We start from the raw sequence: 27,996 nt of genomic DNA, 5'->3' as shown, positions 1-27,996 counted from the left end.
ATCAAGCAGACAATCAATCATTAAATTTTATCCCTAAATAAGTTACAAAAAGTAGATATCATAGGGCCACCTCCTGTGTCCATGGATGCAAATGAATGAACTGTCCAGGTTTGGATTCCATCTGGCTACTCAGCTAGAGGAGCATCTGCTCAAGGAAGAGTGATGTTGCTTGGTTGCTCGGGTACACTGGGCAGATTCAGGCAAGACCGTGGGTGCCTGCTGCTCATGCTCTTTGCACAGAGGCAGACAGCATCTCTTTGGTTCCTCATAAATCAACAATTCTGTTCTCATGGTGGCTCACAAGGAGGCATGGAAGCCTGTAGGCTTTGCCTTGTATCACAACCTTCTGCTTTTCCAAACAGACGCCAGGCCTGGGCCATTTTGCAAAGTTTAGCAAGATTGGGTTTAATCTATGGGAAGAAAGAGAATAATTCCAATTAGCACTATGAAAAGCCAAGTGGCATATAAGTATTTCCAAATTATGGCTATTCAAATCTGTTTAGATTTCTATTCTGGATTCAGAAAAGATAATAGATTTCCTTAGGATAAGTGGGACTGAAAACTTTAAGTCTAGATTTCCATTTCTTCAGGAATGGAGACAAAACTTTCTTCATTGTCACGTGAAACAACAAGTTTTTAATGGAGTAAAATCCACTGGATGAGTCAGAAAACATCAGTACCTGAAAACTCCATGAAAGAAAAGCCTTTATAGTGCTTAGCAGGAAAGGTAAGCAAAAGAAAAGATTTTGGAAAGCAGCAACATGGATATTCCTATTATGCTCTCATGTTCTGTTTCATTGAAGATTACAACAAGGACAGAAAATGTTCTTTAATTCAAATCACTCTGTGCCTTTATTGCATTATCCACATCATTGTTCCTGGGCTGCTGAGTAATCAGGGCCAAAGCATAATGTGGAAATCTCCTAAGCTTGGTTCCCTGCCTGAGGATCTCCAAATCATAACTCTATAAATCCATGGAGATGGCTACCATTTCCAGCAAGGTCACCATCTCCAGAAAGTACCACCAAGCAACTGGCTGTTTAGGCTACATTTATTTGCCAGCAGTGAATTTGCTGTGTTTCTACCAACTTTCTGTAGCCCCAGAGAGAACTTCTACATCTTATCAAACCTAGAGCCAGTAGGCAACAGATGTTCAGGATATGTCAGTCTATACATGTACCTGTTTTTCCTGCTCCAAGTGGTCTATGTCAGCTAACGGCAGCATAGAAGGTCTCCCATGAGCACACTGGAATGGCAGCTGGCACCAGGACAGAGCTTCAATAAGGCGACAGCTCTCCTCTAGGCTCAGGCCATCATTAAACTTAATGGCCCCTAAACGAAAGACAGAAACAAGAAGGTTATGGTGTGTATGGTGGGAAACCAGTGCTGACCCTGGGTCAGACCCAAATATCTGGGAAAAGTAAGATATGTCTTAAGCTTCTTTCATGTGACTTTAATACTGCTTGAAATTGGCACTTACGGCCATGGATGAAACTAAGGCTTCGGGAGTGACCTGTCTCTCAGCTTTTCCTTATGGAGTCATTGTCTTTCTAATCCCTGTAGGAGGCATTCTTTAACTTGCTAGGATTTTGCTTTCAGAGGTTTTCTCAAAGAGGCAAGAGCAATATTTTTGTCTACTTTTTACATGGTTGTGAAATCGAGGTCATCTTTGTCTAGAGTCAATCTATCACCAAGATCTCTGATTGTTTCCCTACAATGTCCACTTTATTTGCTTCTTTTTTCTATTTCCATAATAATCTTCCTAAACTCTCATATTGTCAGAACCTGCCTTTATGCATATATTAATTCACTCAGTCAACAAATATTTGCAAAGTATATACTTTGTCTTAGGAGCTATGCCAGGCAGTGAATGAGCCAGATGATCTCCACCCTCATGGACTTACGACCTAATGGGTGAGACAAACATTAGACAAATAGTTACACAATAATTTAAATTATAAATTTAAGTACTAGAAAATATAGAGTATGAAAGAATATATAATAGGAAGACCAAACCCAGTTTAGGAGGGTCAGGGAAGGCTTTCCTGGCAAAATGGTAGGTAATCTGAGACCTTAGGTTAAGAAAGACATGGCTAATTGAAGAAGCAGCAGGAAGGCATTTCAGACAGAGGAAAAAGGCAAGAGCAGAAGTCCAGCACACAAGAACAAGACCAAGGACGTAGGCTGGAATGTCAAGTGCAAGGCAGAGAGCAATGTGAGATGAAACTGGAGAGGCAGGCAGGGGCCAGATCATGAAGACCCTTGTAGGCCATGGTGAAGAATAAAATTTTTATTCCCAGAGCAATGGGTAGTCACTGGCACGTTTTAGTTAGAAGAATGACATACTCACAGGGATGTTTCAAAAGGAACACAAAAGAAACATCTGGTTGCTGAGGGTCCAATGGCTTGAAGGGGAGTCAGAATGGACATGGGGAGACTAAGTAAAAAGACTCAACAGTGGCAAGAACTAGGGAGGTGGCAGTGGAAACAAATCACATCAGAGAGATTTAAGATACATTTTGAAGGTAGAGGTGATGAAATTTGGTGATGGAGCAGATATGAGAAGTAAAGACAGGATAATGGTGCGAAGGAGTTTACAATATTTGCAGGAGACAAACTAATGAGGGACTGACATTACTAAGCCAGAAAAGACAGGAGTGAGAAGAGGAGAAGGCTGATGGAAAGATAAAAGGAGGGAGGGTGTCAGTGGACTGAAGACCCCACTGTGGTCAAATGATAGTTGCAGGGGATCCTGTAGCTGTCACGATCCCTAAAGTAAGTTCCTCCAATACCATTTTCTATATTTTATCGTATTACCCTACTCAGGAACCTAATGCCTTCTGTATAAAATCTAAAGGTTTTGTTGTGACCTTCTAGGCTTCTATTCTTTCTTACTAGCCTAATTTCTTGATACTTTTTGCTGCTCCTCATATAACTAATTTGTTTCTGCCTTTGGGTCTCTGCACAGGCTAATTCCTCCCCCTATAGTAAACTTTCCTTCCATCCTATGACTCTATGTCCCTCAGCTCATTCAAAACTTGACTGAAAATGCATCTCCTCTAGGTGTTACTCCTCCACTCATAAGTCAGTCTGCATTCTGGTTAAATACATGTGTTGGTATTTTGCTTTGTACAAGTAATGTTTTCATGTTCATTTTTAGTGTATTGTTTGTTGATCTAAACTGTACCCTCCAAGAGGCGAAGTAGTAAATGTGCCTTCTACTTCTTTCATAATTTCATAATTTTCATAATCAAAAAAAACCCCTGCCAGTGCTTAGCATGCGGAGGCACTCAACAGCTGGTATGTGGAGAGTCTTACCATGGCAGGCTTGGGATGCCAGCACCTTCTGGACAGTCAGTGGCAAAGTCCCTTGGATGCCTCCTGTGGTCTGGAGTAGCTAATGCATAAACACAATCTATATTAGTGGGAAAAGGAAATGGGACAATGGAGGCTTTTGTGTGTGGTGCCTCTGTGTGAAACCCCAAAAATAAGAGAAAAGTTTACCTCCACTTGTTCTCGAATAAATTCCTACAAAGAAAAAAGGAAAACACCCATTAAGCTACTTATAATTGCCCTTTGATAGTGTACAAAATATCCCAATTTTCTTCTTTAAAATATGTCTCTTAAAGGAGAGAGTTCTAGCCATATAGTACTTAGGTGCATAATTTATTTCTTGTAAGGCACTTTGAATATGAAATACCAAGACAGATGTATAGAACTCTTATTGAATAGAGAATATATTTAGCTACTGAAACTTCCTCCAGAGATAGCTCATCAGCTCATGAGGTTATGTAACCAGTGAGAGTAGTCTTGATGATTCAACTGATTCTAAATATCAGGGAGGCATCTCACTAAGAGGCTGTCTGTTTGTATTTATAATCTTAGCCAGAACAAGTGTAATATTACATGCAAACAGAATAAATACACAACAATCATCAACACAACTGTGCACTCAGTATAACACTTGCTTAAATATCATAAACATAAGCAGTCATTTTAGTTCCCACAGGCTTTTTTTTTTTTGACGATTCCCTTCAGGTCAAAAAGCTTATTTTCTGAGACATTCTGATAATAAGTTTCTCCTCCCTCACATATCTCTGTCCTAGCGCAGCCTTTTCAATAGTTATATCCCTGTAGATGATAATATTTACAAAAGGACTTTAAAGAAATTTAAATCAGACACTATTTCATGCTACCAATTTGTTTAACCTCTGGAGGTAAAAAAACACTTTTGTGATATGGCACATTTAACAATTTCTTTATAAGAAAACACAGGATTTCTTTACTTCTAGAAAGGGCTATGTATAAATTAGTTTCCTAAGATTACAACATGATAGCCTTCTTTTTAAACCAGACTCAGAAAATACTCTCCCCTCCCTCATATATACTCTAGTCCACCATGCTTATAAATGAGCATATTTACCAAGAGCTAGGTGGTAGATAGTATATATTTTTTAAAAGCCATGTATTTTCCCCAAAAGCCTAAACAGAAAGATGTCTTATAACACCTGACCCACTAACAAAGCTTAGAGTGGATACAGATCTAACCTAACTTCTTTGCTATTCTCCTTGTGCTTATATATCTGGGGTGTGTAAACATCAGTTTGTAAGCCTGGTGAACGGGAGATGGATCTTACTCTCTGTTCATTTTTCAATGGTTTGACTAATGCTAGGTAATTTAAATAATACTAAAAAGGCTTGTTCATCAGGCTAAAGCATAGAACTTTATAGGAAGATGTATTAGTGATCTTTCAACTGCTAGGATCTAAGGAGTTACCTCCTCCTCTTCAAGATACCAAAACTGTTCTAGCTTCTTCCAGAATCAACAAAAATCTCTCCTGATCAGCCTGACTTAACATAATCAAGATTTTCTGAAACCATAAGCTTTGTCTCAAGTTGAAGTAAACTTCTTACTAGTAGTCTTTGAAGTCACTTTAGGAAAAGTTTTTATTACAATTTTCTGGTTAAATACTTAGGGATTGAATTACAATAAAAGATTCTAACAGATCCTATCTTTTGGATTTAAGACAACTTGGAGGAGGAACCCTAGAGAAAATAAGCTCTGTCGGGAGAAAAGAGCATAGCTGAAAGGAAAGCACACGGTGTCTGATCAAAGGGCACTTTGGAAAGGGTAAACCAATGTAGTCCCAGAGCTGGCTCTGTTAACTGCCTCTTCCTCAAGAATGTCTCCTCGCCCTCAGCCTCCAAACATGCTGAAGTCTCTCCCATCTGAAAACAAACATCTTTCCTCAAGCTTGGGTCCTGCCCCACACTTCCCAACCCTCCCTAACCTTTAGCTATCACCCTCTCTCTTCTGTATGCAGGCAAGTTCTTGAAAGAGGAGCCCACTTAGCCCACTTCCTCTCCCTTCACTCTCTCCCTGACCCACTGCAGTCTGTCTTCTGCCCCACCTCACCCCCAGGAACACATTCCACAAGGTAACCAATGTCCTCATGACGGCCAACTCCAACTTTCCAGGCTTTACTCCACTCCTTTCTTGCTTAAACTTCCCTTGGTTTTGGCAATATTCCTTTTCCTAGGCTTGCCTCCTCCCTCTCTGACTAAATATTTTCAATCATCCTTTACAGTTTCCTCTTTTCGGCAGTAGCTTTCCAGACCTTTGCCGAAACATATACACCCTGAATGCTGGTATTCTACGGCTCCACCCTTTGCTCTCTTCTCTTTTTATTCTTCATATTCTCCCTGGACAATCTCACTTCCTCTAGACCCCTCTCCAGCTTCTGATATTATCAAAATATATGTACTGTTAACTCCCAAATAGATACATATAGCCCAGACTTCTTTCCCAAACACTAGATTGTCAGGCTGCCTGTACACTGGACATCCCCACTTGAAGGCACATTCCATGTGTCTAAACCTAGGCTCATAATCTGACACCCCAACCAGGTATGTATTTCCTTTTTCTGTCAATGGTACCACCATCCTTCCAGTCATCCCTCATCCAAGGTAGAACCCTCAGAATCATTACTTATCTTTTCTCCTTTATCCCTTTTATATTCTCTTGCTTACCAGGTCCTCTTGATTCTACCTTCCAAATTATGTTTCAAATATGTCCATCCTCTCCATTCCCACTGCTACTGACTTTGTCAAATCCTCATCCTCTCTTATTTGAACCAGTGCAAGAACCTCTCAACAGCTCTCCCTACCTCAAATCTTTCCCATATCAATCTATCCCACAATTTATCCACTAAATCTATCTTCTAATTTTTTAGATATTACTAAAGTAATTCAGATTTCCAGAAAAATGGTAGACTGAGTTGATGTGGATATGCCTGTGCGCCAAACAGAAAGAGCTAGAGATAAAGGAGTAAGAAACCAAAATGAATAAAACAGGATACCATGAAAAAAGAACAGACAGATTTGAGAAAGAACCAAATAAAAATTCTGGAAATAAAAAAATATAGTAATTGAAATAAAAAACCCAGTGGACAAGTTAAACATCTAATTAAACAGTAGGTGAAGAGAGAATTTAGTTCACTAGAAGATAAATGAGGAAATTTCCCAGAATGCATCACAGAGAGATTAAACAATGGCAAATATGAGAAGTTAAAAGACATGGAGACTAGAAAGATAAGGTCCAATAGACATCTGACAGGATTTCTAGGAGACGAGAGAGAATGGAGGAAGAAGCAATGTTTGAAGTGATAACTGTACATTTTTCCAAATAAAGAAGCATGATGGGGGGCTGGCCCCAAGGCTTAGCAGTTAAATGTGAGTGCTCCGCTACTGGCGGCCCAGGTTTGGATCCCGGGCACGCACCAACGCACCGCTTGTCCGGCCATGCTGAGGCGGCGTCCCACATACAGCAGCTAGAAGGATGTGCAACTATGACACACAATTATCTACTGGGGCCTTGGGGAGAAAAAGGGAAAAAAAGGAGGAGGATTGGCAATAGATGTTAGCTCAGGGCCGGTATTCCTCAGCAAAAAGAGGAGGGTTGGCATGGATGTTAGGTCAGGGCTGATCTTCCTCACAAAAAGAAAAAAAAAAAAAAAAAGAAGCATGATGAATCCCAAGAAGGAAATGAAAATAAATCCATACAAAGATACATCATAGGGAAATGGCAGAACACCAAAGACAAAGAGAAAATCTTTTTTTTTTTTTTTAATTTTTATTTATTTTCCCCCAAAGCACCAGTAGATAGTTGTATGTCATAGCTGCACAGCCTTCTAGTTGCTGTATGTGGGACACGGCCTCAGCATGGCTGGAGAAGCGGTGCGTCGGTGCGTCGGTGCGTGCCCGGGATCCGAACCCGGGCCACCAGCAGCGGAGCGCGTGCACTTAACCACTAAGCCATGGGGCCGGCCCAGAAAGAGAAAATCTTAAAAGCAACCAGAGAGAAAATCAGATTACCTACAAATAATTAGATTGACAAGGGATTTTTAACGGCAAAAATAGAATGTCAAAAGTAATGGAATATTTTCAAAATGCTGAGGGATAACTGGCAATGTGCAATTCTATTTTTAGCTAGACAATCATGCAAGTGTGAAAATAAAGACATTTTCAAAGACAATTTATCATTCATGGACTCTTGATAAAAGAACTTTTAAAAGATTTACTTCCATAAAACAGAAAACTGAACACAGAAAGAATAAGTAGGATTCAAGAAGCAACAGTGAACAAAGACTCTGGTAACAATTTGGTTAATCTAAATAAACAATGACTATAAAAGTAATGACTACCAGGGAGATTAAAAACAAGGTGGAATTAAAATACTAGGTAACAACATGTAAGATGGGAGGGGAGTGACGGAAGATAAAGGGTTGTAAGGTTTTTGTACAGTTTAGGAAGAGAATAGAGGAACAAATTACCTTTAAACTTTGTTAAGTATGCAGGCTAAAATTTAAGGCTAATCTAAAGGAACACAAATGGAATATGTAACTTCTAAACCAGTAGAGAAAAAAAAAGAAAACTCTAATAGAAAACAGGAAAGGAGGAAAGAAAAGGCAACAAAGACAAAATAAATTATATTTGTTGTAAAAAAAAAAAAAATGAAACACATAAGAAAAGTAAGAAGTAATGGCCTCGTCATCACCTCCAATGCCACATCCCAGCAGCAGCTTTCCAGACCTTTACAAAACATATATGTAGAGTACTCATATTTAAAATGCAATGCTAAAATGTATCTTACTCTTCTTCATTGGCTGCCTACAGGATGAAATTCAAACTACTTAGCAGAATATGCTAAATCCCTTTATGAGCTAGTCTTGACAGCCTATCTAGCCTCATCCAGTCCCACCACTACCCCATAGAGATCTTAATTGGAGCCATATATATTGGTAGTTCCCTAAACATAGGATCTGCTTCAAGTCTCTGGTATCTGTTGCTCTGTCTAGAATGCTGTTCTCCCTTCTTCTGTACTTGGCAGGCTCCTGCTGTTCTACAAGACTTTTCCTAATAAAACAGCTTTCTGTGACAGTTTCCTTGACCTCCACCCTCCTGGGCACAGTAATCATTCTGTATTTCCATAGCACTTTTGAACATACTTCTACTGGCCAAATTTCACTATATTATAATTATTTAGATGTTCTTCCTCTCCTCAAGCTAATTCATCTTTGAATCTCTAGCACCTGGCACACAGCAGGTACTTCATAAATTCTCATTGAATAAAAGATGAATATCGAGTTTCTAAACAAAATATGAGGTTACTATCACTCAGCAATTTCCTCAACACCTGCAGTTATGTCTTACCTCCACGATACTCTTGGTCACAGTAGATCTTCCTCTTCGAACTTCATTAGCTTCTCTTTCTACAAAACAGAGTGGCACTTTTCCTACAAGGACCAGAGACTCACTAGTGTCTGGAAATGTAATTTCAAGGCCCAGATCTTCCAGATTGTTTTGGTAACACCTAAAGAGATAACCTCAAATGTAAAAGCATTACTTTTCATTCACATTTTAGTACTGGTACTGAATACTTAATAGTTTCTCAAAAGCTGCCACAAGTTTTAAGGGTTGTACTGTTTTTCTGACACTTATGGGCGTTTATTTAGGGTTTTATTATCAAACTTCCTTTCCGAATTACAGTAACCTTCATTTTTTTTTCTCTTTTCCATTGAGAGAATCAATTTATTTCTAGGTCTTGTTCCTCAGTTTTTATTCTTCACTGAGGAATTGCTAACTTCTCATTGTTGGCACTTAGAGGAGTCTGGCACAAATAAAAGGGCTGAGAATGTTTTGAATCAGCGTTAAAGCAGGGAGGTAATTAACAGCCCCAGGAACTGAGAAGTCCTGATTAACGGGATGTAAATAAATGGATCTGCCTCTAATATAAATTATGCCTCAGGGAAAAAGATTTATTGGCAATAGCATATTCCCAAACCTGAAACAAATTCAGAGACAATTCTCTTTTTCATTTCCAATCATTTGCACTGTCCAAAAGTGGGAAAACGTCCTATCTTGTGATTCACTATATGATTTGCCCCTTCCCTGCGGCTCCGTGTTTTACTTTCTTCCCAATATGATTATGGTAACGAAAACTAAGAATCTAGAATGCGCCAAGGCAAAGCAGAATGGAAGCAATTACTGCAGTAACTTTGCTTTCAGAAACAGCACAGCATAAACACTGACTGGTTCCAAGAAATGTTGAGCGTATTCTAAGCCAACTGCTGGAAAAAATTATCAGAGAAACTCTATCCTATACTCAACAGCTGTGATATAGTGAAGAGAACAGCACTGGGAGTCAGAAGAGCTGCATCTGAGTGCCTGCTCCACCACCTAATAGTTGTTATGACCTTGAATAAGTCATGTAACCTCTCCTGGTCTCAGGTGCCTCATCTGAAAAAAGGAACAATAGTTATGCTTATGCCTCAGAGAATTATTGTGAGAATTTACACTACCAACGTCACATCCTCATGGTGGTACTAACCATAAGAGTCTCCTTTGTTCCTCTGTCACTGATATCTCTAGTGGAGGACTTACAGTGGAAGACAGTAATTTTTTCCGACCAGAGCCTTGTGGCTGTTGCTTCTCATAAGAATCTGTTGGGAGAAAGATGAATGGATTAAGAATAGGAAATGAAGTCTTCTAGATTCAGATAAAAATGAAGCATGGTAAGGCACAGCCATGTACTTATTACAGTGCTTAGCAGTGTGTTCAATGTTCAGTTTTAGGTTTTGAATTTCCATTATTGAAGTCAAACTAGTAAACATCCAGTCTGTTTATTCATTTTAGCAGTATTTTCCAAAATAAGAAATATAAGACTTAAATCTTACATTCAAATGAATAATGCACTGTTCCTGTAGATAGTCAATAAATGTGATTTTAACAACAGAGGTGAATACTGTGGATTACTGGGGAAATAAAATGGGTTTACTACACAACCCTGTGGCTCAAGAAGGCTTCCCCATTCCTTCAGAAGGGTTTCCCAGCCTCTGAAGACAAGCAGTCAGTACTATTCTCAAATGGTCCAGGGCCTATAGCAAGTAAGTTTTTCTAATACTGTTTTTACTACATCTTTCCCAACAATTAGGTCTTCATTTTATAAGGAAAAGTGAACACAGAAGTAACATCATTGTCATTCTAGCCCATCAAAGATCTCTCTAGGTCCTCCCTCACCTAACTCTTTGACATTAGGGTTTTTCATTACTTGACCACAGGGGTAAAGATGTTCCTGGTATTTTACCTCTTGGGGAACACACTGCCTCACGATGAGAAAAAAGGGTAGCAAAGATTAAAAAGCATGTATTGACTTTGGAAGGATACATAACAAATGAGTGATACTAGTTGCCTCTGGGGAGAGAAACTAGGTGGGATGAGGGACAAAGGTAGAACGGAGACTTTATTATATTCCCTTTTGTATCGTTCAGACTTGAACCTATTTGATCATACTACCTATTCAAAAACAAATTAAATTTTAAAATAAAAACAATATATTGGGCCCTCTGAACTGCTGGTGGTCTCTGCCCAATGAACTGTGAAGAAGGTATACCAATATCATATGGGCATATGGTGGGGCTTATCTTTGTGCTGGATGTCATGATAAAGTAGCCTAACCCTTAGGTACCCAATCCTTAGGGTTGATGATAAATATATGACAAATATGCCTTTGACCATGTAAGTAAGACCCACATATTTGAATCAGTAAAGTGAACTATTGCATTCTTTTAGTTATAAAAGAAGCCAAACCAAAGGACTTCAGCTTAATTTTTTTTTTTTTTTTGTGAGGAAGATCAGCCCTGAGCTAACATCCATGCCAATCCTCCTCTTTTTGCTGAGGAAGACTGGCCCTGGGCTAACATCTGTGCCCATCTTCCTCCACTTTATATGGGACACTGCCACAGCATGGCTTGACAAGCGGTGCCTCGGTGTGCGCCCGGGATCCAAAGCCTGGCTGCCAGCAGCAGAGCACACGCACTTAACCACTACGCCACTGGGCCGGCCCCTCAGCTTAATTTTTTAAACATACAATTCATCTTTCCTCACAACAGTCACAGTTAGAAAAACTCTTTCAGGTATACAAATTCTGCTTGGGACTCGCAGATCTTTTCTAGTCCCAAACAGATGCTTACCAATAATAAGCTGCTCCAAACGGACACGCTCATGGGCAGCATGCTGATCCACCAAAACTAGCAGGTTTCCATCTAGAAGATTAGCAAGGATTACTGGAGTTTCAAATTCTCAGATCAAGATTAAAATAATCATGTGGTGTTGAGGGAGAAAAGGTTAATTCAAACTATTTAACAACATGAGCATAAGAGAAACATACATACTGAATAGTAAGAAGTCTATCTTTTATTTTCTAAAAAAGTCAAAATTATCGGGAAAACTAAAACAAATTTATCCCTGATGAAAAACTGTTCAGATCATTAGTATTTCATTTATAAAACAAGGTTAAAGCCCTACATTCTTACTGTTTAAATACTGATTTTGCTTTATTAATTCAAATTTGATATAATGAAGGATCATTAAAAAAACAGATTATTATAATCAGCTGACCTTGATTTGCAAGCTACTCTGGAACCCAAGAAGAACGTGATCCTATTACACTCTAGATTAGAGGTCAGCAAATGTTTTCTGTGAGGGGCCAGACAGTAAATATTTTAGGCTTTTGGGATACACAGTTTCTGTCACAACTACTCAACTATTCATTTTGAACCAAAGCAGCCATAGACAATATGTGAATATTGTAGCTTTGTTCCAATAAAACTTTATTACGGACACTGAAATATTAATTTCATGTAATTTTAATGTGTCAAGAAATATTCTTCTGGGGCCAGCACTGTGGCATAGTGGTTAAGTTCGGCATGCTCCACTTTGGTGGCCCGGGTTTGCAGGTTCGGATCCGGGGCACAGACCCACATCACTCCATCAGCCATGCTGTGGCGGTGACCCACGTACAAAGTAGAGGAAGACTGGCACAGGTGTAAGCTCAGGGCTAATCTTCCTCAAGCAAAAAAGAGGAAGATTGGCAACAAATGTTAGCTCAGGGCAAATCTTCCTCAGCAAAGAAAAAAAAAAGAAATATTCTTCTACTTTTGCTTTTTTTCAGCTATTTAAAAATGTAAAAGCCATTCTTATCTCCCTGGCTATACAAAAACAGGTGATGGCTGGATCTGGCCCACAGGCCATAGATTGCCTTGCTTTAGACTAAGGCTTCTCAAACTTTGATGGGTATACGCATCACCTGGCGATCTTATTAAAATGCAGATTCTGATTCAGTAGGTTAGGAATGGGACACAAGATTCTGCAATTCTAACAAAGTCCCAAGTGATGCTATTTACAGACCATGACTTTGTGCAGCAAGGCTTTAGACTCTCAAGTGCATGAGAGGAGGCAGAATGTTCTGACCCAAAAAGCCAAACCTACAGGGAAATCTCTTTCTCGTTGACAGGACTGATTCTCAGTTACATCAGTACATTTTTTTAGCTTGTAATTTTATTACTTTTGGCCACAGGGTTGTGGTTTATTGCTACTGATTATATAGAAATAAAAGTTCTCCTCTTGTATTTGATCAAAATAGATAATGCCTATTTTTCCTATTTCTACTAAAGATTAAAAAATTGTTTCTATGGCACCATCAAATTCATGGCATGAGAGATTAAGATTTAAAGAAAAAAAGGAAATACTTTTTTTGACAGCATGTTTTTGACAGCAGTTCAACCATAGAAACAGCTCCAAAATGTTGGATTTTAAACTCCTTTGAGGATAGGAGAAGTTGCAGCTGGTTGTGATGAATACTGAACATCCTGTATTGGGCAAAACAATGGAATAAATAATAAATTTTGAGGGAGCAACCTCAAACGTGAAACTAGAGCCAATGTGAATTACCAAGAGTCGGAGACCTGAAGAAGTCAATCCTGCACCTGACTCTGGAGGAATGGTTGATAGTCTATGTAGGGTTCACGACGTTTTCCATTTCTCGAATGACATAGAATATATTAAGGTAATTTATTCACGTCAGAAGCTGTATTTTTGATATTCCAACACAACAGAATAGAAGCTTCATAAGGGCAAGGACTTCTGCCTGTTATATTCCCAACATGTGTATCAGCACCAGGACATAGGCACTCAATAATAATATTTACAGAATAAATGAATGCATCCTTATTCTTTAGGGTACCATAACTGAGCAACTGTATTTTACTGGAGGTGGAAAAATGCAATAAAAAATGCCAATAGATGGCATTAATTTCACTATAATTTAAAACAATAATCTATTTGTCCATTACAAAAGTATGTGCAAATATTAAAATAAAAGTAAGTCAATTATAGGAATAGGTTGCTTTTGGTATTTGTGAGCGACAGTAAAAATACTTACATTTTAATTTAGAAAATGTATTTATCTAAGAGTACTCTTTGGTGGCAGCTAATCATTACACTGATAATATAGAACCTCAAGAGAAATTTAAAGAGGTCCATTTTACTTCTCTGAACATCTGCAGATTTTGTGGCTACACCCATCTCAGGTGCCACTAGTAGAGATTTTGGTGTTAAACAACAAAGAATTCCAGGTAATCAAAACTTCAGAAAAAAATCTATTCACTTTATAGAAACAGTAGGAAAAAAACTACTAGAATTTGACCTTCGCTAATTCCATATTTATGATAATTATGACAGAATTTTTAGTTAATCTGCCTTAGATCTATTATGACATTTACTAAACAAATCTACAATGTAAACAAGGTAAAAGGGAATATTTTGAAATACAAAGAGAATGAACTTTCAAACTTTAGAAGCACTCGCCTGCAGGTTTACCTTTCTAGAGCCAACCTCTCTACCAGTGCTCAGGGGTCACAGCCACTCAGGCCTTTTCTGGAACCTTACACTATAAAGCATTCCTTGTAACTGTGCTCAAGAGTCTCCTAGTTTAAAAATAAAAAAAAAGCCTTCTTTAACTCTCACCCTCCTTCAGTCCCTCTCTTCCACGTCATAGATTTCTGAGTCTCTCCTTTTGGTCTCTGTCAGCATCCTGCCCTACTTCTTCTCTGAAACAGCTCTCATTTATTTAAGTCTCTGGCTTCCACTGTCAGGAAATTGAACAGTTATTTTTGATCCTCATCTTAACATCTCGGCAGCATTTAGTACAAAGTCTTGGCTTTGCAACACACCTGTCTTCTGTTTTTTTCCTATTTCTCTAGCTGTTCCTTCACAATCTCTCTTGCTGGTTCACTCTTTTCTACCCAGCTGTTAGATGCTGGAATTATTCTAGATTCAGAATCTCTCCTCTCCTCACTCTTCACCCCTTTTCTCAGTGATAAAATGTACACCCATGACTTCAATGACCAACTTTATGCTGACAGCTCACATTTATATCTCCATGTCAGAATGTTTCTCTAGTCCCAGACCTGTAATATCCACCCACATTCTTGACATCTCTTCTTGAACATTTCAAAGAGATTTCAGACTGAACTCACGATTTTCACCCTCCCTGCCTGTGTCTCCTCCAACCTGGTCCTGCAACATCATCCACTCAGTTATGGAAGTGAGAAAACTAGGAGTCATCTTTGATATACTTTCCCCGTATCCAATCCATCACCAAGCCCTGTTAACTTTATCTCCTAAATATCTTTCTAATGCATTCACTTCTCTCTAGTCCACCCTGGTCCCAGCTAACTGTAATTTCTCCGATATTGCAATATCCTCCTAAAAGTCTCTCTGCAGTTACTGGGACTCCACCCCGACACCCAATCTATTTTCAACACTGCAACCAGAGCAATATTTTCAAAATGCAAATGTGATGTGACATGTGCCACTGTGAAAACAAACAACAAAAACAGAAAACAAAAAGCTTTCAATTGTTTCCAGTTGGTGTTGGGACAAAGACAAAGCTTGTAACTAGCATTTACGTTCTGGCTGCAACCTCCTTCTCTAGCCTCACCTCCTTGCTCTCGTTCCCGCTGCACTTGCCCTGCTTCCTCTCACTAAATGGCAGGAAGACACAAACTGCATGTGTTATTACCTCTGCCCAGTGTTCTCCTCCCTCCCTCCTGTACCTGGTTACCTCATCCTCAGACTTCAGATCTCACTTTACCAAGAAAACCTTCCCTGACCTCCCAGACTAAATCAAATCTCCCAAACCACGTTCTTATAGCATCTTGTTTTCTCTCCTCCACAACACCAGCTACAGGGAAAATTTTAATGTTTGTGTAATTGTCTGTTTCTCTGGCATGTATGTTTTTTCCCACCATTGTATCCCTAGGGCCTAGTACAGTCTCTGGCATGAAATAGGCACTCAATCAATATTTTTTGAATGAGTTAATGTTATTATTTACAAACCATTACTGTTTTATTAAAGCAGGTCACCAAGAAATTGTATATAATGCTTGATAAACCTAGCAGAGTTCATTATATAAACTTTCTATTATTATAAATGGAATACATGAAAACATTATTTAAAAGTCAAACAATATAAAATATTCTAAAGAGTAAAAGATGAAATTTCCCCTTTGCCCACTCCCATTCTCACTCCCAAGGTAACTACTACTAATAGTTTAATGTGTATCTTATATATATATGTATATAAAACTAAAAATACATTAAAACTGTTGTTTCAGAATATTAATTTACAGTGGTTTTCCCTAATCTGTCCAAATCATTGCAACTGTATTGTATATAAAAATAACCTTAAAAGGAAGCTATTAGAAGACCAGCTGGTTATTAATCGAGGCTAAACTCCATTCTTACCTGCCTCACCATTCTCTTCAGTCTTAGTGCTCATTAAACAGGCAATAAACTTGTTATCCACTTGCTGGAGAACCTGCCATACATTCAAATAAGTGGTACAACACTAAATAAAGATTAACAAAGGCTTATCTGCATAGAAAGAGACAAAACTGTACTTAATTTAGAGTTGTTTGCATTATAACATTCACATCTAAGACTGAGGTAAGGTGCTGATGAACCTAAGGGAGTCATTAGGAAGGATAAAGAATGGGCAAGTAGAGTGATCAGAAAACATAAAAGGAGACTATAAGAGAACACAGACGGAGGCATCTAAGAGGGACATGCTAACAAAACTTTAGAGTAGACCTGAAATGTTCCCAACAGAATGACTCCTATTAATAGGCAATATGACCAGAGAATTATTATTATTATTTTTTTTTTGTGAGGAGATCAGCCCTGTGCTAACATCCATCAATCCTCCTGTTTTTTTTTTTGCCGAGGAAGACGGCCCTGGGCTAACATCCGTGTCCATCTTCCTCCACTTTATATGGGACGCCGCCACAGCTTGGCCTGCCAAAGCAGTGCGTCGGTGAGCGCCCGGGATCCGAACCAGGGAACCCCGGGCCACCGCAGCGGAGCGCGCGCACCCAACCGCTTGCGCCACCGGGCCGGCCCCCAGAGAATTATTAATATGACCAGATTACTAACAAATAGGGCTGAAATAAATTTTGGAAATTTATGCAAAAGCAAGGAAAACCATTTTGGAGGAACTAGTCCATTAAAAGCCACCACGGTATTAGACCTTAGTGGCTCCTCTCTGTCCAGGTACAGATAAGGTTCCCCCATTGGCCCCCAGTCTACACCACTTCCCTAGGGTCTATTTCTGGATCAAGGGCTTGCTTTGCTCTGGTACCAGGTCAATGCCAGGTTAGGAGTTTACCTAGATCTGTCTAACATCCTAATTTGTTTTCATATTGAAATCAAGGAGACAAAGACAGCTTGAGTGGTGTAGAGAGGGCAAACTAGACAAGCAGATGAGACAAGGGGTCCTTTTTGTTAATGGAACTCCTCAATCTGGGGTCTCCTAAGCCATGTCATTTGTAGCCTCACATAATAGAGGGTCATTTAAAAAGGGGCAGTGTCGCACATTTAAGGACAATGTCTCTACAGTACTTAGTTGATTTATAAATTATTGTCAAAATATGAAGTCAATATATGATCTTTGAAACTGTGAGCCTGAATCCATAATTCATCCCTCCAAACCTGCTCACACTACTAAGGACATTTTTTCCTTTGTAATTATAACTAGTTCTTTGCTTTTTCTTCTGGTGATAAAAGTTCCAGTAAGATTTAAAAAAACACATGTGCCTTGACCTGCGTGGTCTATATCATTAAGTAAATCCAATTCCACAAGAGTTAGTCTAGCTTAGGTCTTATATATATTTTTATGAGATTTCAAAGTCAATCTTTTACCTGCATCGAATGAATCATTTCTTTAGTGAAACGATAAGGATACAAGATGTTGTGAATTTTAACCGCTAAGCTCTCAGCCTGGCCACTGCTTACATCAACAGCAACCTAGAAAGAACCAGCACAAACATCATTTAAATTTTAATTTCCTATGTCTGAAGATGTTTTACCAAAGATCTCAAAGTGCCTTAATATTATTATTATTTTTTTTTATAATTTTATTTATTTATTTTTTTCCCCCAAAGCCCCAGTAGATAGTTGTATGTCACAGCTGCACATCCTTCTAGTTGCTGTATGTGGGATGCGGCCTCAGCAAGGCTGGAGAAGCGGTGTGTCGGTGCGCACCCGGGATCCGAACCCGGGCCGCCAGGAGCGAAGCGCGTGTACTTAACCGCTAAGCCACGGGGCCGGCCCTCAAAGTGCCTTAAAAACGTTTATTTTCATAGAACCTGCTAGAGGTGGGTTGAATTCAGGGAATTTACAGAAATTCAAAAGGCTCTATGAATTATTAGTCTTAAATAATAATTTTTGTTTATAAAAAAAATTACTGACAAAAATCAATGTTATTTCAGAATAGCAATCTGTCTATGCTCCGTGATCAAGTCCTTAAAGATATCTTAACTGAAGAATCAGTAATCAGATGCTCATCTATTATACACCTTCTTTACAACACACTAAGCACATTCTGTGATAACCCACTGAGGAGAGAACGCACACTCAGGTCCAGTGATGAACTGTTCCTCCAGGAGAAGATTCACTGCTTTATCCAATGATAACACTTTTTATTATCACCACCTTAAATACTTTGCCAAAACTGCAAGTCAGGGTTTCTAAGAGTGGTAAACACATTTACTATTCACATACTGATTACACGTTTAATCCAAAATGTCTGAACTCCCAAAATGCTATGAATTTTGATTCCTCTTCTCTACATTAAATATAATTTCCAAATACATTATTTGGAAACATGCCCACTTTCCATTTATAATTACAAATTAGTATAGTCATTCATGCTCATACCCAACTTAAATGAAATTCAAATTTTAAAATAACAGGTAAAGAAAAATTGCTGCAAACCCACCTCTGGATAACGGGCAAATACTGGATTGTCCCATTCTGAGAACAAAGACTGAAGCGATTCACTACCAACAGCATCATACACAGTATCTAGGGCAAAAAGGGATAGGTCAAATCAGCATCAAGAGCCTCGGGGAAGGGTGAATGGCACCTCATATTTGGTGTGGTGTAGCTCAAGACCAAAGATCAGACACACTTTACAATATTCTACAAATGTCCAGTGTTTGCTGTATCTCTAAATTGTTTTGATCTGTTATTTTTAAAACTAGAATTGATGATCGTATCTTCTGGCATTATAGCTTTTTCTCCAAATTATTTTCAAGAGATATTTCAGAATACAAGTCCAGAAGAAACTGGTCCAAATTAGTAGCCTCACAAAACATACCTTCTCTATTTTCAGAAACAAAGAAAAGAAAAAATAATAAATGTCTGTAGCTTTTTTTGTGGGTAAGAGTTTTCTTACATAAAACTACTGCAATATGGAGTACAACTCCGATCTTGAAAAATAACCATTTTCTCCTCACAAGATGCCACAGACTGTGCATAATCACCCAGTATTGACCTCAAGTCTGGAAAAGTAATTTCTGATCTAAATGCATGCACTGAATTACTTAGTTCTGCTGTTAAATAGGACCGTGGGGAATTCTTGGTTCCAGCAAGGCACAGCTGGCACTGATCAAGCTTAATAATACAACTCTGCTTTGTTTTTGAGTTAGGTGGTACAGAATGTACTAGGTGTACTGTCAGTCTCTCTCATTGCCCCTACCTCTGTTATTCTGTCTCATCACAGTCCTCTCTTCCCGAGCTCTAGGAAGGAAAGGAAGAACAAGGTCGCTTCTAAAAGGATGACACCTGTACTGAGATCCTAAATATAAAAAAGAAAAACCTAGACATTTGAACTCAAAATATAAACAATTTAAAAATTAAGTTACATAAAATCTCTTTCTGCACAAACTGAATCAAGACATAAGGCAGACTACTAAACAGTAGATTGAGAGTCCGATGTTCTTTAATGAGATTATTCTGCTAATTTAGGAATCTACATTAATGCTAAGTCCCATTATCCATCTAGACCAGACAGAATGAGAACCTATTAAAAGAGACCACTGATTCTCGGTGGGGGCAATTTTGCTTGGGGTACATTTGGCAATATTTTGAGACATTTTTGGTTGTCACACCTTGAGTGAGGGGTGCTACTGGCATCTAGCAGATAGAGGCAAGGGACGCTGCTAAATATCCTACAATGTATAGGACAAACCCTACAACAAAGAATTATCTAGTCCAAAATGTCAATTGTGCCACTGCTGAGAAACTCTGTATTAGACATATAGTGGTACTTAACTGCCATCCTCCACTACTTGGTGCAACCTTCCCAAGTCCCCAGTTTATATGTCTCTTATCGCCAGTATATGTGTCTATTATAACAATTATGTCATCATATTATAATTATGTTTAGATAGCTGTCTTCCCTAATAGACTGCGAACTCCTGAAAGCAAAGTCAATTAATCTGCAATGTGGTGGCACCTAGCACAGTGTGAAAGATCAATAAGCGAATGAATAGATGAATAGATGAATGAATGAAAAGTTCTGAATTTAATCTCCAAAGTCCAGTAAGATCTGGCCCAAATTATACCTCCTCTCTGAAAGATGATCAGATTTGAGTTTTAGAAACAATGCTGAATTTGACAGCTTTGAACAGGGGCAAAACATGATGAAACTAATATTTCAAAAAAATAAATCTGTTGGACAAAAACTGGAGGGAGATTAAATTCAGAATGATAAAATTAAAGTGTGATGTGAAATAAGGCTGTGTCACTGGTAACAGAAAGGACAGAGTTCAAGACATTTTAAAGAAAAAAACTGCCAGGGCTTAGAGACTTGCACTACTACTTAAAAATACCTTTATAGATCCTCTCTGCTGTACAACTAAATTTACCTCTTAAGAATTCACCTTATGTAACATTTTTGTGTATGCTTCAACAATGTCCTAATGTCCTGCTATATACATCAGCCATTTCTAGAAAGGTAACATTCCATGTGAATGGAGGGTGCTTAGGAGCCATCTTTTCATGGAACTCGTTTCTATACATAAAATACTTTATTTTTCATTATGAAACTCTGAGTTAACATGACCTTCAGAAGTTCACTATAAGACTTGCTAATCCAGAAAGTTAAGTAAGTTTAAGTGTTTTAAATATCTAGATTTAAGAGGAACAGATGTTTATGTTGAGTATGGCAGCCAAGATGTCCCCCTTTGTTTTAGCAACAACTATCTCAGTTTAAGGTAATCCAGTTATTTTTGGTCACCATGTTCAGGAAGATGAGGCGCCAGTGCCTTACAGTGACATCTGATAAGCATTCAATATAATCAGGACATAAAACTACACAGACTGAAAAAACACGTGTCTTTAAGAGCAACCTGATAGTCTCAGGAGCAGTATTGAAAGAAAAGGCTTTTCTCCTATTTAATACTTTGAAAGTTACTACAGTGATTTTTTTTTTTTGTGAGGAAGATCAGCCCTGAGCTAACATCCATGCCAATCCTCCTCTTTTTGCTGAGGAAGACTGGCCCTGGGCTAACATCCATGCCCATCTTCCTACACTTTATGTGGGATGCCGGCCACAGCATGGCCTGACAAGCGGTGCGTTGGTGTGCGCCCGGGATCCGAACCCGGGCTGCCAGCAGCGGAGCGTGCACGCTTAACCGCTACACCATGGGGCTGGCTCCTAGTGATTATTTTTTTCACAAGGAAAAAAACTGGAAACCATTAAAAAATAAAGGTCTTATTTAACCTTAAATAAATCAGAGCCTCCTGCTAGAGATATTCATCCTAAGGAGAAATTATAAATTAATTTGCAATTACATTCATACAATTTACATTCTTCTGCAACATTCAAGACTTTTAATATGGACACAGATTTAATGTTTGTCCTCCTGATACAAAACCAAGATTATATATATCCAGATGGAAGTCAGTTTTACTATCTCCCAACATCTGGCTCTCAACACACTGCCAAAACAATGTCACCTCTAATGTTGACTGAGACCTGAGAACTCAGAGTCCTCGTCTAGGCTCTGAAGCAGCTTTGTGGTATGATCTAAAAGCCACGTTATTGTTTTCCTGAATAACAACTACTTATACCAAACAGATCAAGTGGATTAGCATATGTATTATCATAAAGTACATTTGAAAAGTATAGTTATGAAAGTACATACTTAACCTATATTCAAAAAAAATTATGGCCAAGTTCTATTTTCTAAAAAAAAAAAAGTTCATAAATATGGTACCATACTGAGCCATGGATTTTATTGGGAAATCTAGGATAACAGGATCATTCTGGCCCTTTACCTGGGAGCTGCAGAGAACAACTTCTAGAAAAATACCACACTCGCATTGCAGGTGCCTTTAAAGACAAATTTCTAGGAGAGTTATGTTTGGGAGAGAGCAGAAAGCACGGTAGGGAAGCCCTGTGCATCTTCTCAACTATTAATAGTACAATTTTCATTAAAAACTGTCTCGTCCTGGGGCCGGCCCCATAGCATAGTGGTTAAGCCTGCACCCTCTGCTGCTGGCTGCCCAGGTTCGGATCCCGGGTGCGCACCAACACACTGCCTGTGAGGCCATGCTGTGGTGGCGTCCCATATAAAGTGGAGGAAGATGGGCACGGATGTTAGCTCAGGGCCAGTCTTCCTCAGCAAAAAGAGGAGGATTGGCATGGATGTTAGCTCAGGGCTGATCTTTCTCACACACACACACAAACACACTAAATAAATAAATAAATAAAATTTAAAAACTGTCTCGCCCTCTTACACATACACACACCCATAGACACATATACGTACACTTCCATTCTCCATCAATCTTTCATTGTATTTCTAGATTTAAATAGTATTGGACCTAGAGAATCTTCATATATCATAAAATGTTTTATAATTAAACTTCAAAATGTTCTATCTGCTGAGATAATCTCTTTGAACAATGATTATCTAACTCCTTGGCCATTATTCCCATCTTCAAAAGCAATGCATGCCAGCGAACACTATATACTTACCATTCTCAAGCATGACATCCACAGCCACAGTTGTCAGGTCTTTAGTACAAGCAGCCTGAACATCCTCAGTAGGAGCAGTGAATGTGCTAAGTCCAGTTATTTTGTTGATATAAACCATTCTTCCCAGTGCTACATCAAAATGCTGCTGCCAATCCAAAGAACATGTGTTTGACTCTTCATCTTCAGAACAAGTTCTTGCTATAGATTCCTCACTCTGAAAACAAGTTCCCTTTTGGTCAACTGTGGAATCTTCTATGTGACTCATTAACATTCTACTGGGAGAGTCAGGACTTCCTCTCTGCTGTTCTGAATCTATAAGAACATCTGAATCTTTACTGAAAGACTTACAATTATTAGAGGGTAATACCAAAGGAGTTTCTGGTATCACCGAGTTCTCTGTTGTATTGTCAGAATATGTTTCATCCTGTGTGACAGAGTCCAACATCGGGATGATGCCACTCTCTGTTTTCTTATGTTCATTTTTAAATAACTTATAAGAATCTAGGGTTAACCCACTGCACAAGTCAATGTCTTTCCTACTGGAATCTGATTGTAGAAGTTCATTAAAATGACTCATCATTTCCACTGTTGGAGTCTCTCTTTCGGAACCTTTCATTCTGGATAATTTAGAGGCTAGAGATTCAGGTGACTTCTCAACATCCAAAAGTTTTCTGTTAAAATGAGATAACTCCTTCAGAGTCGTAGGACTTTCTCTTAAGCAAGGCATCTGTTGTTCCAAACAATCTTCTTCCTTGGAGAATGGAAACTTCTCTGAGTAAAGAATGTGACTGACTGGTTGACAACTACTATTTGAATCATTACATCTCATAGTAGTGATTTTACAAATATTGGAGTTGTCTAAGTGGTTCTTATCTTTCTGCAGACTGTCAGGTTCAACTTGAGGACTGAGATTGGTAGTGATTTCAAAATTATTATTTTCCATTTCTGTATTCAGAGGATTTTTAACGTTCCCATATTGCCTCTTAAACTTCTCTAAAGATCCTAGTTGTGAACTTAAGCTTAGCTTCTTAAGGGCTATGGGTTTGGAGGAATCAATCAACTTATCTGTTTTCTTACTACCATTTGAAACATGTTTACACCAAGGGAAAGAAGAGGATGTGTTAGGTAATAAGCAGCCTGTATCTGACTTTTTACTACCTTCCTGAAAAATAGCAAAATTTTTATAAGTTGCTATGGGTTTGTTCTCTAGCCCATAACTTATATTTGTTCTGCATAATTTTTTGTTGGGCAGTTGAGCAAATTCTGTACTTACAGTGCTGGTTAAATCTTTGATGTTTGGAGTCTCAATTGAATGGCATGTTCTATTTCCAAATGTTTCTTTGGCACTTGCAGGACCAGGTCGAACACAATTTTTAAATAAATGTTCTGTTTCAGTTAATTTAGTTTGCTCACTTTGTACCACATGAGTTATAAAGCCAGTGGAACATAATTTAACTTGTCCATAACTAAAAACGTTTCTTTTTCCACAATTACTAGGTTCTTTTTTTCTTTTCTCATCCTCTCTCTGAGTACCATGTACTCTCAATGACGTTGTCTCATAAGGCAGAGGTTGGTATCCCATTTCAGTAGCATCTTTAAATCTCTCTAGTTGATTCTGAATTCTATTATTTTTCAGGATGTTGGCAGTCATGCCATTAACAGTAGTACTTACTTTCTGTGTTTCCAGATCTTCTCCATTTTCCTCAAAGTGATAAGATGTCTGAAAAGGGCTTGTGAACATTTCTGAACTGGTTCCATATGGATTTCCTGAAGAGTTAAGTTCCAAACAGGATTTTTTATGTTTCTCATTTTCTCCTGATTCTGATGCTTCAGCTGTTTCTTGTTCTAAGATCCCTGATTTTGAGCAAGAGCTATCTTTGTTTTGTAAAGATGACTCTGTCTTTTTACTATGGCCTGGGCCATCTGAGTCATAAGTGTACAAAAATGAATCATTTGTCTTTTTTATGATAGCTTCTGAATCCTTAGAATTCTGTGTATTTATGTTTTCTATAGTAGCTTTTCTTTTCACAGCTTTTGACTGCAAATTAAACATTTCATAGGAATCCAAAATATTATTACATGCTTCCTGGAAACTGACCTGGTCACCCTTCTCATCAGAGGACACATGCTTCTGAAGAGGAGCACTAAGTAAACTAAAATCATTATCTTCACTAAATTCCTTAATGTCCTCACCTGACAATTCCACAAATAATTTTTCTTTCTTTAAAAACATTTTTACTCCTTCCTGAATGCAAACCAAAGGAGTATCCCAGTTCTGAAACTCAATCAGAGTTTTTGCTGGTTCCATGCACACATCATACTCACAGAATTGGCACTGCATATTGATTACATATATCCCATGGAGTTCTGGGTTAGACCGAAGTCGAGGACTTGAATTCATGTGCCTACTGGCAGAGCCATTCTTTGGTTTGCATATAGTACTTTCTTTCCTTAATAAAAAGTCAATGAGTTTATGTAACTTTGTCCTTAAAACTAGCCTTTTGTTCACAAACAAAAACTGCATATTCTTATTATAATGTGCGTCAGAGCTGATATAGCCACTAAGCTCAAACTCTTTATATTTAAAATTTATTTCTCTTAACTTTTGGGACTTGCCCAGTCCATAAATTTGACAAAATCGGGAACATATGTCTTTGGTTTTAGGAAGTTGGAGAACCATGGAACCAGAAACATCATTTCTCAGAGAGAAAGAAATGGAAGGGTGCATGAGTGAGAGAGCCTCTATCCTCTGCCTAACCTTCTCAAACTCCAGTCTAGGATCCATGCACTTCCTTCTCACAGGTAACTGATAAAATAGGTTATATACTGTTACTGTTGTCCCAGCGCTTGGTCTAGTCAAGTCAGCTTCACAAGCTTTCAGGGCTTTTCCATTCTGAAACAGTTTCACAAAAGTTTTCATTGTCCTGTTTTTCTTGGACGAAACTTCCACAGCACTGGCCATGTCAGCTATACTTGCCAAGGCCTCCCCTCGGAAACCATAAAACCTTGGGTTCTCCAAGTCCTGTATAGAGTTGCATTTACTAGTGAAATAACGATTTCCCACCTTGTCTACATCATCACTCCCCATCCCAAATCCATTGTCTATCACTTGAACTTGGAAGGTTTCCAGATTCACCCTGACAGCCACACATTTCGCTTCCGCATCAATACTGTTGAGGGCAAGCTCCTCAACGCATTGGCCTAAGGAGCATATAGCCAAACCAGAACGCAATTTGGCTTGTACTTCAACTGACAAGCACTTGATCATGGCAGGAGGAAAGCTGGTGAGAAGGCCAGGCACTGGTTTCCTTCTCTGACTGGAAATAATTGCCTATGGGAGGAAAACCACACACACATTATCAAAGCTTCAGAGTTACATAGCATTACCCATTTCTCTCAAGCATGAAGAAATATCATCTGAGGTAAATGAAATCTCTCATTAAACCACATTGTAAAACAAAACAAAACAAATTATAGCTCTGATCTCTAGGCAGATCACACAGCTCACGTTTGGTGCAACAGATTTAACATCCAAAGTAGCATTAATAATTTCATAATTTTGACTGCTCCTTTCCAAATCCCACATGCCCTAAAGTGAAATCAGAATCACACTTGAAATTGACCCATAAAGACAGTGTTAGAAACTCTAATCAATTCACCAAAAACAGACGCCTAAACTAAATTCAGCTAAGAAATATTAGCTAGAATTTATTCATGAAAAAGACATCCAAGCTAGTTTTATAACACTTATACATTAGGTGATAACCATGACTTTTAGAAAAAATTTATAATCAAGTGTTGGGAGACACTGTAATAAGGAAGGTGAAGGGGGAAATTAAAAAAATCAAATTGTATCAAGAAGAGATGAGCATTGAGAGATTATTATTATTATTGGTTAAAGGTAGTTGCCTCAGAGGAAAGAGACTGGGATTGGGAAAGGATAAGGAAGGGAAATTCCTTTTCATTATAAGCCTTCCTTTCTCTATCATTTGATTTTAAAATATTGTTCATGTATTACTTTGATAAAAAGTTTTCAGAAGGTCCTTATTATTAATACTCTTTTGTATTAATACTTTTTTGGTCTTTACGGGTGGCTACAATCTACCTTGGCCATAATAGTGATGGTCAGGGGCTACCTGAACTTGATTTTGTTTTCTTGCAGGTAAAAAAAATTAAGATTATAGTGTAATTAAATGTGCCATCTTTTCTTCATAGGTGAGAGAGCAGCACAGGCTGGACCTCTCCAAGATAGCAGGGCTACTTTTTCAAACCTGGGAAAATCAGAGCTATAATCGCAGATCTGATGCTTTCTAAGCTAATGAACTTGACAGCCGGCAGCGAATGAAAGCAAAATGTTTAACAGTATTCCGATTGTTACCCAACTCAACGATTTCCTGATTACATCCCACTCCTTTCAGGGGCACAGCTCCTGGGTCAAATGGGACAATGCGGTCTGGGACCCGAGCTAAGAAAGTTTCGGAGGGCAGGGCCAGGGCGCGGACCCCCCAGGCTCAGGCTCCACCCCGACCCCTCCCCCAACTCTCAACCCGCACCCCCGGCAGCCGGGACGGGCGCCCGCGCTGAAGAAAGGCCGGGAGGCCTCCTGGAGCTCTTGCGCAGCTGGGTCCGAAAAGCTGGCCCGCAGCAGTCGTCACCGCCCTCTGGTGTTACAAGAGCTCCAGGAACCATCCTTTCGTCGCGTGCTTCCCCCCAAGTCACCTAGGATCGCGCTTCACCATCACCCCGACACCAACCGCCTCAGACGCCGGACGCGCGCACGGTGGCTCGCGAGGCTCATGCACGCGCGAGCCCAGGAGCATGCGCTTTTGAGGAGGCTCGCCGAGGACACCCTTTCGTCCGTGACGCCCCAATGCGCATGCGCACCAAGTGTTACCGGCTTAGGCGCTCTCAAGCCCAGAGTCCCTTCATACTGGTAGTCCGAATTCTCAATCCTTATCCCCTTTTAGCATGGTGTGAAAAGCTGTTTCTAGCAATTTTTACTTTTGTTTTTCCCGTTTCCCCTTTCCTCCTTTCTCCGTACTACCATTTACTTCAATATATATTTTATTTGCTGCTTGTCTGTCCTCTCTCACTAAAAGGTAAGCTATATGAAGGTAGGGATTTTGTCAGTTTTGTTTTACTGCTGTGTCCCCATGGCCAAGAAGAGTGCCTGGCCTATGTTAGGATCTCAATGAATGAATAAATCCAGAGCCTTCCATCTTACGGAATTATAGCATTTCAGAGCTGGAAAAGACTGGGAAATTATCTAG

General features: G+C 39.0%; 1 protein-coding gene across 8 annotated transcripts; it reads right to left on the bottom strand.

Moving 5' to 3' along the window:
- Position 1: 1 nt before the first annotated feature.
- MLH3 (mutL homolog 3) lies at positions 2-27,561 on the bottom strand. 8 transcript variants are annotated; one of them, XM_087448183.1, is made up of 15 exons: positions 27,446-27,544; positions 24,399-26,057; positions 22,727-23,477; positions 19,439-19,537; positions 18,677-18,762; positions 17,599-17,703; positions 16,147-16,219; positions 13,089-13,208; positions 11,532-11,603; positions 9,890-10,001; positions 8,713-8,872; positions 3,505-3,528; positions 3,319-3,397; positions 1,181-1,332; positions 2-410 (listed from the first exon to the last, which is right to left on the bottom strand). In XM_087448183.1, the coding sequence occupies exons 2-15, from the start codon at positions 25,992-25,994 to the stop codon at positions 288-290; spliced, it is 3,552 nt and encodes a 1,183-aa protein (XP_087304309.1). In that variant the 5' UTR covers positions 25,995-26,057; positions 27,446-27,544; the 3' UTR covers positions 2-287. The 8 variants fall into 8 exon arrangements, 6 of the variants coding, with proteins under 6 accessions (XP_087304309.1, XP_087304305.1, XP_087304311.1 ...); XM_087448179.1 differs by having other exon boundaries at positions 22,727-26,057; XM_087448185.1 differs by lacking the exon at positions 13,089-13,208 and having other exon boundaries at positions 22,727-26,057; positions 27,481-27,561.
- Between the last annotated feature and the right edge of the window lie 435 nt (positions 27,562-27,996).

The sequence above is a fragment of the Ceratotherium simum genome, chromosome 24, assembly GCF_057802395.1.
Source record: "Ceratotherium simum simum isolate JZ-2026a chromosome 24, ASM5780239v1, whole genome shotgun sequence".
Taxonomy (NCBI): Eukaryota; Metazoa; Chordata; class Mammalia; order Perissodactyla; family Rhinocerotidae; genus Ceratotherium; species Ceratotherium simum.
This window is presented reverse-complemented; position numbering and strand designations above follow the sequence as displayed.